The sequence below is a fragment of the Aquarana catesbeiana genome, linkage group LG01, assembly GCF_042186555.1.
Source record: "Aquarana catesbeiana isolate 2022-GZ linkage group LG01, ASM4218655v1, whole genome shotgun sequence".
NCBI lineage: Eukaryota > Metazoa > Chordata > Amphibia > Anura > Ranidae > Aquarana > Aquarana catesbeiana.
Genome location: NC_133324.1, coordinates 792,558,552 through 792,572,450, shown reverse-complemented (window position 1 = coordinate 792,572,450; position 13,899 = coordinate 792,558,552). Strand labels below are relative to the sequence as shown.

At 41.9% G+C, this 13,899-nt stretch overlaps 1 protein-coding gene across 1 annotated transcript in view; it reads right to left on the bottom strand.

The window, feature by feature from the left end:
- Positions 1 to 13,899, bottom strand: part of WWC2 (WW and C2 domain containing 2) — a 203,050-nt gene that overhangs the window by 130,068 nt on the left and 59,083 nt on the right. The window contains exons 4-5 of the mRNA XM_073606900.1: positions 13,239 to 13,318; positions 84 to 213 (exon numbers count right to left, since the gene is read on the bottom strand). Coding sequence (XP_073463001.1) covers positions 84 to 213; positions 13,239 to 13,318 — 210 coding nt within the window. The remainder of the gene's footprint in view (positions 1 to 83; positions 214 to 13,238; positions 13,319 to 13,899) is intronic.

Here is a 13,899-nt window from a genome sequence, read left to right as displayed (position 1 = left end):
TAATGTTAGAACTTCAAAAAAACTAACAAAATATGAATGACGGGCCTTTCATGTAATAGAGTTTGTTGATCTATGGAACAAACCTGCATCAGGTCCTGCTTCTCTTTCTCTCCAGTGCTAATGGCCTTCCTTATGCTCTTTAGTTCAGAGAGGATATCCTTGGCTTCCCTCAGCTCATAGCCGCTCTGGCTTCCGGACATTTTTTGGTCAATGCTGGAAAAAAGGTAAAACAGCAATAAGCAAATACTTATACAGAAGGAAATTAGAACACTTTAAAATAATACAAAAAACACACACACACATTATTTATGTGTATAAGAAATACAGAGTGGCTGTGTGAATGCAAACATATTTTAAAAGTACATTGCACCCAGTCTAGGAGCAGAGGACTAAGGAGTAAACAAATACTTACCTTGTTTCCTGCTCCGGGCTCCCTCCAGTCACCTGCAGCTGCTCTCTATCCTGCAACTGGCTCCGGTCGCACTCCAGCCTCCTTAGTGTATCATACAGGGTTATGCCCTGTACACACGGTCGGATTTTCCGACGGAAAATGTGTGATAGGACCTTGTTGTCGGAAATTCCGACTGTGTGTAGGCTCCATCACACATTTTCCATCGGATTTTCCGACACACAAAGTTTGAGAGCTGGCTATAAAATTTTCCAACAAAATCCGTTGTCGGAATTTCCGATCGTGTGTACACAAATCCGACGCACAAAGTGCCACGCATGCTCAGAATAAATAAAGAGATGAAAGCTATTGGCTACTGCCCCGTTTATAGTCCTGACGTACGTGTTTTACGTCACCGCGTTCAGAATGATCGGATTTTCCGACAACTTTGTGTGACCGTGTGTATGCAAGACAAGTTTGAGCCAACATCCGTCGGAAGAAATCCCATGGATTTTGTTGTCGGAATGTCCGATCAATGTCCGACCGTGTGTACGGGGCATAAAAGTATCTATTGAACATTCTTTGCAGAAAGAAAATACTCTAAACATGTTTCATTTTTCTGCAAATAAAATATCTGGCTTGTGCAATTAACAAATAGCAATGTGCAAAGCTCAGCATTAAAAAAAAAACAACCAATCAGAATTCATCTTTCATTGATCTGACTGCTCTAAGCTGATGAAAGGGAAATCAGACATGTTGTTGTTTTGCGTCCCTGTGCTTGGACCATAACCACTGCTGTGGCTGCACTGCCTACTTGGCAAGTCTGCTGGAAAGTAATACATCACCCTGCACTTCCCCAGCTTGACACTTAATGTTTATTGAAGACCTTCAGTTTGTATGTTGACAGCACAAATATCCTGCCATATTTATAAAAAGAAGCACAGTGGCTTTAGTCCCAATTTACACTATTGCAGTGCGTAAAACCACATGTGTTAAGGACAGGAATCGCACCCCAATCCTGTTCAAATCGCATGCGCTTCTTTGCAGTGCGATTTGAAACACTAATTTTCTAAAACTCAAATCGCACCGCAGATCACAGCAATGCGATCCCATTTAGTTAATCGCATTGCATTCTATGCATTAAGATAAAAAGCCTTCTGTGTGCAGCAGCCCCCTCACACTTACCTGAGGTTCCTCTCTGTCCAGCGATGTCCACGAGTGTCTCAGCCATCCGAGATTCTCCCTCCTGATTGGCTGAGACACAGCAGTGGCGCCATTGGCTCCTTCTGGTGTCAATTAAAATCAGCTAGCCAATCGGGGGAGAAGGGAGACGGGGCGGGGCCGGGTCAGGGCTCCGTGTCTGCATAGACAGTTTGCTATGAGGGCACTCAACAGGAGGGGGAGGCCAGAATCACAGAGGAGGGATTCGAGAAGAGGAGGATCCGGGCTGCTCTGTGCAAATGCACTGTAACAGAGCAGGCAAGTATAACATTTTTTTTATTTTTATAGGAAAAAAAATTAGACTTTACGATCACTTTAACCACTTCCATACTGGGCCTATTCTGGCACTCCTCTCCTACATGTAAAAATCATAATTTTTTTTGCTAAAAAATTACTCAGAACCCCCAAACATTATATGTTTTTTTAGCAGACACCCTAGAGAATAATATGGCAGTCGTTGCAACTTTTTATGTCACACGGTATTTGTGCAACAATTTTTCAAACTCATTTTTAAAAAAAATATAACAAAACAGTAAAGTTAGCGCAATTTTTTTGTATAATGAGAAAGATGATGTTATGCCAAGTAAATAGATACCCAACATGTCACGCTTTAAAATTGGAATGGTGCCAAACTTTGGTACTTAAAAATCTCCATAAGCGACGCTTTTAAACTTTTTTACAGGTTACCCGTTTAGAGTTACAGAGGAGGTCTTAGTGCTAAAATTGGTGCTCTTGCTCTAACAGACGCGGCGATACTTCACATGTGTGGTTTGAACAGTGTTTAAATATGAGGGCGCGACTTACGTGTGCGTTCACTTCTGTGTGCGAGCACACGGGGACGGAGGCGTTTTACATTTTTTTTTTTTTATTTTTACACATTTTTTTTTAATCACTTTTATTCCTATTACAAGGGATGTAAACATCCCTTGTAATAGGAATTGTGCGTGACAGGTCCTTCTTATGGAGAGATGTGGGGTCTATAAGATCTCCTCCAGGCTGGAAAGCATCAGATCACATCAAAAAAAAAAAAATGAACGATCCAATGCTTTCCAGCTTTAGATCTCGGCTTTGTTTACATCCGTGGCCCGGACGTTATGCCATAACGTCGCTCCCGGGCCTCCGACGATCATAGAGATGACTGGTCACCGGAAATCTCTATGCTCTTCATTCGGCAGCTGCGGATTCTTTCTCCGGGTCCACGATCGCACAGGAGAGCCTGGAAAAGCACTGGAGGGTGGCATGTCCCCTCCCGTCCGTCGCCTGTAAGAATGATCAAGCGGCTGAACTGACAGTATGATCGTTCTTACGGTGCACAGAATCGCTGGCTGAAAAAGAAGATATCTGAATGATGCCTGCAGCTTCTGGCATCATTCAGATATCCCCACTGAAAGTCAATCACGTCATATGACGTCCTTGGGCTGGAAGTGGTTAAGAAAATTGTATAGTGTATATCCAGCTTTAGTCCCCATTCACACTAGTGCGCTTCTGTTGTGCTAAAGTGCACCTTCCCAGCATGGCAAAAGAGCATGAAAAATAGTCCCCTTTAAATCCTGTCCAGCTGTTCACATCTATGTGCTGCGTTTTTTTACAGTGCACTGCGTTTTTCAAAGTTGCATCTTTGTGTCCTGTTTAAAAAAACGCACCTTCCATTAAAGCGGAGTCCCACCCAAAATTGGAACTTCTGCTCGTTGTACTCCTCCCCCCCGCCCTTCCGATGCCACATTTGCCACCTTTCCGGGGGGGGAGGATACCTGTCTTACACAAGTATCCTGTTCCCACTTCTGGAAGTCTCAACCGCAGGTATTGACGTCACCACCCGGGCTCCCTCCTCCTTCCCCGGCTGCCAGGCCAGTAGGAGAGAGCAGCGGAGCCTCGCACATGCGCAGTAGGGTTCCCGGTGTGAAGCCATAAGGCTTCACTGCCGGGTTCCCTTACTCGCAATGGAGGCGGCAGCACCCGATAGATGATGGAAACATCAGCTGCGGTGCCGACATCGCTGGACTCCAGGACAGGCAAGTATGTGCAGCTGCTGGCTTTTAATTTTTGCAGTGGTGGGCAGACCTCCGCTTTAAGGTCAACAGAAATATACCAAAAGTGCACTTTTTGAGTCATGCGTCAATTTTTTCTCAGATGACTAGCGATGAAAACCCATGTAAAACGCATTATGTGTTGCGGTAAATTTTAACGCCATACATTAAGAACACGCTAAAAATGCCTTCAAAAATCGCATATCGCATTTTACAATGCACCAATGTTAACAGGCCCTACACCTCATGCAACCCACCTGCTGAACAATTGCTAACGATACTAGCCACATAGGGAGGGCATTGTTTTTATGGAGTCAATCAGCTCATGGACTTGCATTATAATATAATTATAAGCAGCAGTAAAGCACAGTCATTGTGTAATGCTGTAAAGCTGCCATAAACTATTAAAAAATATACATAAATACAAAAGTTGTTTTAATACATCAACGCAACTTCATTACATTATTTATATCAGGCTGAATAAAATCAACATATAAAGTAGAACTAAAAAATCCACACAGTGTGTGCAGCCATTCTCTACACTAAACTGATATGCAGCTGATCAATTTTCAAGGGCCAGAGTGAAATTTTTTCCTTTCATAAGATATATCATTGGCTGGTTCAGATCTAAAGCTACCAAGCCTGCAGTTTTACTGCCTCCTGTAACACTGGTAAACTTGTAACATCGAACAATAAAAACCTTAGCTGTAGAATATAATAAGCATTATTTCATAGTAATAACATCTGACACGTCTGTGGCTATGGCTTTTTACATGTGCTCCTGCAGTCTGTTTCTCTCTGTGTAGCAGGCATATCTCTGGGTGTCTGCTTGAGTTTCTTCAACAACTGCCCATTGTTTCTCCGTGGTATGTCGTTGACCGTTTCTCAAACATGCTTTGGATTCCTATCAAAATTGCTAGCTGATTTAAAACAATACTGTGTTGTTGTATTAATATAATAACAGAGTGCTTGGCTAACTTTTAATCTGGCATTGTTGTATAAAGTGTGATTAGGTACAGACTGAAAAGAATATAAAAATGTATGCAGAATATATACCGTATTTATCGGCGTATAACACGCACAGGCCTATAACACGCACATTAATTTTAAGAAGGAAGTTTCAGGAAAAAAAACTTTAATTTTAAATAAGGAACTGTGGGTCAGTGCCCATCTGCAGGCTCACAAGTGCCATCAATGCAGCAGCATCACCATTGCCATCAATGCAGCAGCATCACCATTGCCATCAATGCAGCAGTATCACCATTGCCATCAATGCAGCAGCATCACCATTGCCATCAATGCAGCAGCATCACCATTGCCATCAATGCAGCAGCCTCACCATTGCCATCAATGCAGCAGCCTCACCATTGCCATCAATGCAGCAGCCTCACCATTGCCATCAATGCAGCAGCCTCACCATTGCCATCAATGCAGCAGCCTCACCATTGCCATCAATGCAGCAGCCTCACCATTGCCATCAATGCAGCAGCCTCACCATTGCCATCAATGCAGCAGCCTCACCATTGCCATCAATGCAGCAGCCTCACCATTGCCATCAATGCAGCAGCCTCACCATTGCCATCAATGCAGCAGCCTCACCATTGCCATCACTGCAGCCTGATCGATGCCCTTCTACAGTTTAGAGGGGACAGGGAGCGGGGTGGAACGAGCGCCGACAGATTACATACCGTGAGAATCTTCTATGATAGACAGAACAGTGGTCCAATGGTGGCCCAGGAGAGGGGACTTCCTATTACAGAGGCCGCCAAGTAAACAGGAGATTCTCACTGTATGTAATCTGATGGCGCTCATCCCGCCCCCCATCCGAGGCAACTGAAATTGAAGTATTGGTGTATAACACACACATGCTATTTGCACCCAATTTTCATGGTGAAAAAGTGAGTGTTATACGCCAATAAATACAGTATATATATATTATATGCATTATATTTTTTAAAGGGCGCTTACAGTGTACAGTGCATCCCAGAAAGTATTCACAGTGCTTCACTTTTTCCACATTTTGTTATGTTATAGCCTTATTCCAAAATTGATTAAATTCATTATTTTCCTCAAAGTTCTACAAACAATACCCAATAATGACAACGAAAAGGAGTTTGTTTGAAATCTTTGCAAATTTATTAAAAATAAAAATATCCCATGTACACAAGTATTCACAGCCTTTGCTCAATACTTTGTCGAAGCACCTTTGGCACCAATTACAGCCTCAAGTCTTTTTGAGTATGATGCTACAAGCTTGGCACACATATTTTTAGTCAGTTTCTCCCATTCTTCTTTGCAGGACCTTTCAAGCTCCATCAGGTTGGATGAGGAGAGTCGGTGCACAGCCATTTTCAGATCTCTCTAGAGATGTTCAATCGGGTTTAAGTCTGGGCTTTGGCTGGGCTACTCAAGGACATTCACAGAGCTGTCCCATAGCCACTCCTTTTTTTAATCTTGGTTGTGTGCCTAGGGTCGTTGTCCTGTTGGAAGAAGAACCTTCGCCCCAGACTGAAGTCCAGGGCACTCTGGAACAGGATGTCTCTACACATTGCTGCATTCAACTTTCCCTCAATCCTGACTAGTCTTCCAGTTCCTGCCACTGAAAAACATCACCACAGTATGATGCTGCCATCACCATGCTTCACTGTAGGGATGGTATTGGTCAGGTGGTGAGCTATGCCTGGTTTCCTCCAGACATGACGCTTGCCAATCATGCCAAAGTGCTCAATCTGTTTCATCAGACCAGAGAATTTTGTTTCTCATGGTCTGAGAGTCCTTCAGGTGCCTTTTGACAAACTCCAGGTGGGCTGTCATGTGCCTTTTACTGAAGGGTGGCTTCCGTCTGGCCACTCTACCATACAGGCCTGATTGGTGGAGAGCGGCAGAGATGGTTGTTCTTCTGGAAGGTTCTCCTCTCCCCACAGAGAAATGCTGGAGCTATGTCAGAGTGACCATCAACTTCTTGGTCACCTCCCTGACTAAAGCCCTTCTCCCCCAAATGCTTAGTTTGGCCAGGTGGCCCGCTCTTGGAAGAGTCTTTGTGGTTCCAAATTTCTTCCATTTACAGATGGAGGCCACTGTGCTCACTGGGACGTTCAATGCTGCAAAATTTTTTCTGTACCCTTCCCCAGATCTGTGCCTTGATACAATCCTGTCTCGGAGGTCTACAGACAATTGCCTGGAATTCATGACTTGGTTTGTGCTCTGACATGCACTGTTAACTGTGAGACCTTATATAGACAGGTGTGTGCCTTTCCAAATCATGTCTAATCAACTAAATTGACTCCAATCAAGTTGTAGAAACATCTCAAGGATGATCAGTGGAAACAGGATGCACCTGAGCTCAATTTTGAGTGTCATGGAAAAGGCTGAGAATACTGATGTACATGTGATTTTTTTTTTTTTTTTTATAAATCTGCAAAGATTTCAAACAAACTTTTTTCCAATTGTCATTATGGGTTATTGTTTGTAGAATTTTGAGGAAAACAATTAAGGGCTCTTTCTCACGGGGCGGATCAGTGATGATCAGCCCCGTGAACATCCGCTTGCTCAGCGGGGATCACTCCGCCGATCCCCGTTGAGCAGGAAGATGACAGGTGCATCGCTGCACACTGTGCAGCGACGGACCTGTCAGAGTGCCGATCTCCCCTATGGGCGGATCGGATGATGACGGACCGTAGTGTCCGTCGTCACCCGATCCGATCCGAAAACGGATGGAAAAGTAGGTTTTTCCTCCATTACACTTTTCGGATCGGAGCGGGTCGGATGTCAGCGGACATGTCACCGCTGACATCCGACGCTCCATAGAGATTCATGTATGTCCGTTTTTCATCCGAAAACGGAAGGATGAAAAACTGGACATACGGATCGTTAGTGTGAAAGAGGCCTAAATTTAATCCATTTTGGAATAAGGCTATAACATAACAAAATGTGGAAGAAGTGAAGCGCTGTGAATACTTTCCGGATGCACTGTATATATACACACACACACACACACACACACACACACACACACACAAGGGAGTGTATTTATAAAAAAAAAAAATTGCATAGCAAAATTGCCAAGTGAAGGTTCATGTACATTTCTTCTGTGCAAAAAAAAAAAAAAAAAAAAAAAAAAAAGGAAAAAAAAAGAAAAATATTTAAAAGTCTGTTTCTGGTGCTGATCAAATATTTTCTTTATATCAATGAAAAACAGGATTGGGCCACTAGATGATGCTAAGTATCATTTCATATGATACTTAACTCCAGCTAGTGCCCAGATGCAGTATTTCCCATTTTAAATTGATGAAAAACATTCCACCAGCAGAGGAAATAGCCAAATAACATTCATTTTTTACCCCATTCGCATAGAATGAAATGTACAGTCAGTTTTAATGATCAAATTGCTATGCATTTTTTTTTTTTTTTAATACACCCCAAAGTCTCCAGTTTCTCACCCTTATATTTATACACACACACACACATTCTAAGTGCTCTTTAAAACAAATGCACAAATTCTGTCACATGGCATGGCATTTTTTCTAGATAGGTTAATCGATAGTTGGACAGATAGATGGACAGACAGACAGATGTACAGGTCTTTAGATTAAGCCATGTTTGCAATGTCTGCGAGTTGTACAGTCTATCCCCCCATCTGTTATTCCATCTATCTTGAGTGAAGCTACTTTTATCATTCTCCGTATATAGACTTGCATGATGCTCCATAACCTGCCTCAAAGCATTCATCTCTTTGGGCTCTCAGAAAAAGCAGGACACAGAGAATACAGACTGAACGATGATAAATTTAGCTTGTTTCAAAATGTATAGTTATAATGAGCCTAAATCAAATACTCTAAAATCTAGGCCATAGAAAAAGTCCTGCTGGCATTTGTGACCTTTTCACTGCAAACATTATAGCCTTACAACTCCAAACAGGAAACTTTCATAAGCATGTCTACTACAAAATGGTATTTTTGGAAGATTAAACACAAGAGAAGCAGAACAGCATTAAAAACGACCGAACGGGGCTGATGTACAGGACTAAATTGCAAAAGTACACACTGCAGCAAAAAACACATAACAAGCACTTAATTCAGAACCAACTGCCAGTTCCAGGGCAAACACCACCCAGTGTGCGAGACTGCACAGTCCCAAAAATGACACCCTACAATGGACGGGAGCCTCAGTCACAACACGTAATAGCCAAAGGTTCCCCCCTTTAAAAGTATATGTCAAGGCAAAATTAATATAAAATATATATTATATAATAAAAATATTTAAAAATCTAGGTATATAGATCTATATATACACAATGCTGTGAAAAGGTATTTTCCCAATTCTGATTTTTTATTTTTTGGCATATTTGTCACACTTAAATGACTCAGATCATCAAAAAATTTTATTATTACACAAAGATAACCCGAGTAAATATAAAATGCAGTTTTTAAATTACAGTTTCATTTGTTAACGCAAAAAGCAGTCCAAACCTGCCTGGCTTTATGTGAAAAAGTAATTGCCCCCTAAACCTAATAACTGGTTGTGCCACCCTTGACGGCAACAACTGCAATCAAGCGTTTGCGATAACTGGCAATGAGTCTTTCACATTGCTGTGGAGCAATTTTGGCCCACTCTTCTTTGCAGAATTGTTTTAATTCAGCCACATTGCAGGGTTTTCTGCATTAACTCCTGGGAAGGTTCACCACTGTTCCAAGTTATCTCCATTTGTGGATAATGGCTCTCCCCATGGTTCACTGGAATTCCAAAGCCTTAGAAATTGCTTTGAAATCCTTCCTAGATTGATACATGTTTGTTTCTAATCTGTTCTTAATTTTTTTTAGACTGTGGCATGATGTGTAGCTTTTTGTGATCTGTTAGCGTGCTTCACTTTGTCAGACAGCTTCTATTTATGTGATTTCTTGATTCAACAGGTCTGGCAGTAATCAGGCCTGGGTGTGGCAAGTGAAATTTAACTCAGCTTTCCAAAAAATTGTGGTCAATCACTGTTCATTCATGATTCAGCACTGGAGGGGGCAATTTCTTTTTCACATAGGGCCAGGTAGGTTTGAACAGCTTTTTTCCCTTAATAAATGAAATAATAATTTTAAAAAAACTGCATCTTGGATTTACTCGGGTTATCTTTGTGTAACATTAAAATTTGTTTGATGATCTGAATCAGTTAAGTGTGAGAAATATGCAAAAATTAAAATAATAATCAAGAAGGGGCAAATACTTTTTCACAGCACTGTATATCTATCTATCTATATCTCTCTCTCTCTATATATATATATATAGATATATATATATCTATATATATATCTATCTATCTATCTATCTATATATATAGATATATATATATATATATATATAAATAGTTAGTACATCTCTGCAATACATTCATATTTTTCCATGTTTTATCCCTGTAAAAACCTTGCAAATAAAGAAAAAATACTTGTTAAACTACCAGAAATGCACGCAGCTCCTATGTCCTAATAACCCAATAATTCCTCATTATTATTATGTCTCTGTGCCCTTTATTTGTAAACGCCTTCCTTCTTAACACATTACCAGTTCATCCTGCCACTTGCTCACAGATATTTTTTCTTTCTGTAGCACCCTTGTCCTAAAAAGGGCTGCTAGTAAATTTAGATGTGCTAGGTGGTAACTAGCCTGGCTAATTTGTAGTGTTTGATCAAATGGGTTTTCTCCTAAGCGTGAGTTTAACTGTGAATTCTCTGCTTGTCAATAGGTGGCACTGTTACCTTTGGCATTAGTATGATAGATTGCAGTGAATTCAGGTTATGAGTAAATATGCTTTTCTCAGCCAATCAGCAGGAGTTTCTTTGGGCCGCTGAGGCTGCTGGGATAGACTATTTATTTGGAGCGAGTCAGGTAATCAAGGTTATTTCCGTGTGTGTGGAGCAGCAGCCGAGGTGTAGGCCTGAAGCCTGGGGCCTAACCACATGTAAAGGGGCTCAGCCTAAGGGGATCCTGATCGCTGCCTGGAGGCAAGGGAGAAGTTTCCAGAGAGTCAACCACTCTTGTTGTCTGAGGCAGGTGCAAAGGGATAGAGTTCTAAAAGGAGTACCAGAGGAGACTCATCAGCTGGTGACTGTGAAGTAGCTAGGAAAGCTTCAGGAGAGAATTCTTCCACGAAGTGCAGCGGGTAGCTGCGAGTAAAGCTTGAGAGAGTACAGCAGGTAGCTGTAAGTAAAGCTTGAAGAGAAGTACAGCGGGTAGCTGTGGGTGAAGCTTGAAGAACATAGCAGGTAGCTGTGGGTGAAGCTTGAAGAATACAGCAGGTAGCTGTGGGTTAAGCTTGAAAAGTCCAGCAGGTAGCTGTGAGCTGAGCTTGAGGATCTACAGTGGGATACTGTGAGTAAAGTTGTTGCTATATGAGACAGCAGTTGCTACGAAATACAGATTGCTGCATTCAGCTTAAAGGCCCTTTTTCTGTACTGCGGTCTGCTTAGTTCTATTCTTGTCCAAGTAGTCTGCAAAGTTGCTATTGCTTTTGCCTAAGGATGTCCTGTGCCCTACCCCTCTCCCCCTGTTCCTGTTAAGAGAATTAAAACTCTCTTTGTTCATTTTCAAAAGTGACTGACTGGCGCCCATCTTTCCACCTTGCACTACACCCACCATGCCTAGTACCCTGCACTCTGAGGAGGAATGTCAGCCCTCCCTGACTCTGGAGGTCGGGGAGAGCACTGCATTTATGGCAACAATCTATAGGCTCACAGAGCCTCTGCAGCGTTGCCACCACAAGCATGCTCCCCTTCTTGCGTTGATAAGCCACACACAGCTTATTGCATATGTAATCCTATCTGGCTATGCTAGGACAGCGGTGCTAACCTGGAGCCGGTCGCATGCCCTGGTAACATCACTTCAACTCTTTCAGGCCCCCCCGAATCCAAGTCATACAACGCCGCAAAGTTATCAGTAAAATGTGATTCTCCCCATACTCAAAAACACTTGCATGCGTTTTACTGACAACTCTAATTGGCTCCACATAATGGGGGGGGGGGGTTCCTGAAAGAGCTGAAGCAATGTCATCAGGACATGCAGCCCACTCTGAACTAGCCCACCTTCAACTTCGGCTATGCTAAAGGTAAAAAAAGAGTCATGTGACCCAAACATTAAATAACTGACTGGATGCAATCACTGTTCGGGCAACAATTTTCAACCTGACTCCTTTGATTTTTTCAATCAACTTTTGTCAAGCTCAGTGTTGTCGACAGGGTAATCTACTGCTCAAATTTCAGCAGATTCAGGGCAAAGTTCAAGAGGTGAATGACCAGCTTAAAACAGAACCAAAGGAATCAATACTTGCCTTACCTCAAATCGTCCCCATCCCTTGCCTGCGTCCGCATCTTCTTCTGTGTGCCAGTCTTCAGCTGTCTCCATTGGCCAGCATGTAATGACATCACTCTTGCGTATGCACAGGAGTCAGTCATCCCAGCACACAGGTATCGGGCCGACACTGTAAGCTGGGTTGCGCATACGCAGCTCGTTCCACAAGCCGGAGACCGCTCACAGCAAGCAAGTGTATTTTTTTGTGTTTCTTCTGCAATAAAGAGCCTGTAAGAGTAAGGCCTATTGCATACTGTAGCTTGAAAAAGCTCAGTACAGCATTTTTTTTGTTTTTACGGACCTAAAATGTAGCCCATTATTTACAATGTGTCTGTGTACACAGGTGCGTAAACAAGCGCTGAGTATTCCTCAGTATAAAAAAAAAAAAAGAAAAGGAAAATCTGCGTTCCCGGTCAGTATTTTGCAAACATGCATACATATGTGCGAATTTGTGAAACCAAACACCTGAAGTCAAGTCCAAAAAAGCAGACGCTCAAAACACCAGTACCATGTGCAAGAGGCCTAAAAGCGGGAGATTGGTTCTGCCTTAAGGCAACTCAGCCTTTACACTGACTCCCGTAGATCTGTTGATAGGGCTTTCTGTGGAGGTTTAATAGTATCCATAGACATCCCAATCAGGAATGAGTGATATTCATATATATGCATTTATAAAGCTTAAAAATCTGTGATAAGAAATGTAAGAACATAGAAATTAGGGGATCATTTTTATCTGTGTTCAAGGAGATCCTAAAAAATAAAAAAAGGGTTCTCAAAATGTTTTTTTTTTTGTTAATGCCTTCAGTATACCGCTAATAGGAAGATGCTTTCCCAGGATATATCAAAGGGTCTATTTCAAACTAAATGAAAGAAACAAATCATTAGTGCTAAAAAAACAAACAAACCATCCTCATCTTCCTTGGTTGTACAAATGGCTGCAAATGTCATAATGTCAAGAGATATGTGAAAGATTATAGTTTAGCGCTAGAACTAATCTCTGCTTTATTATCAGCTCATATCGTGTTCTAACCCCTTCTCAGCCCCCAATGCCACAGTGTTACAGCAGAAAAAGTGTCATGTCACAAGCAGAGGATTATCATTGCAAGGCAAGAAAAGTGGCGGAACCTCATGACTTGTGATGGAAAACATTCTTGTTTTTCTACGTGTCCTTAAACACAAAGGTTATGCTGATTGAAGGAGAAGTAGAGCACTGACTTTGCCAAGCCAGGATACCAACAAAGTGTTGACTGAAGAAAAAGTTGTCATTAAAAACTCACCGCTGCAATGTCTGGAACCCCTGCTCCTTGTATAGTAGTTCCTGCTTCATTTGCGTTAGCTCCCTCTTCAACTTTTTAACCTAGTGGAAAAACAAAGTGTTCAATATTGATCATACATTAAGTTAGCAAGCGACAAAGTTAAATTAGAATGCCAGCCAAAACTTTTTTCCTACTTTTGGATATAGTGGGGGAGGGTTAGTAAGGGAAAAAGTATGAAAAATCCAAAACTGTACAGTGGTCCATTGAACAGAAACAGAGTCATTGTCCAATTTGGTCCCTTCCTTTAATGACTGTCAAAGGTGGGATTTTTCCCCTCATTTTGAGATTTCCACTTACTCCACGTTGTGTCAGAGTACAGAAAGTGCAGGGAAATCTGCCAGATAATGAAACAGACAGTAATAAAAACTTAAATAAAGGAATAGCCAGCATTTCTTAAACACTATGCAATAAAAACAGAGGTGTTAGGGACATATATTTGCAAGTCTGTGAATGCGGCACTGCCTTGTCAAGGTCCCTTTGCACAGTGTGGTCCCTAAAGGCTGGTACACACTAGCCTAATATCATCCGGTTCAACAGAAACTGTCCAACATTCTGCCAATGTGTTCAGCAGTATTTCCAGCTTCTATTGAACGGGCATACTGGAAAACCAGCAGCCAATCAG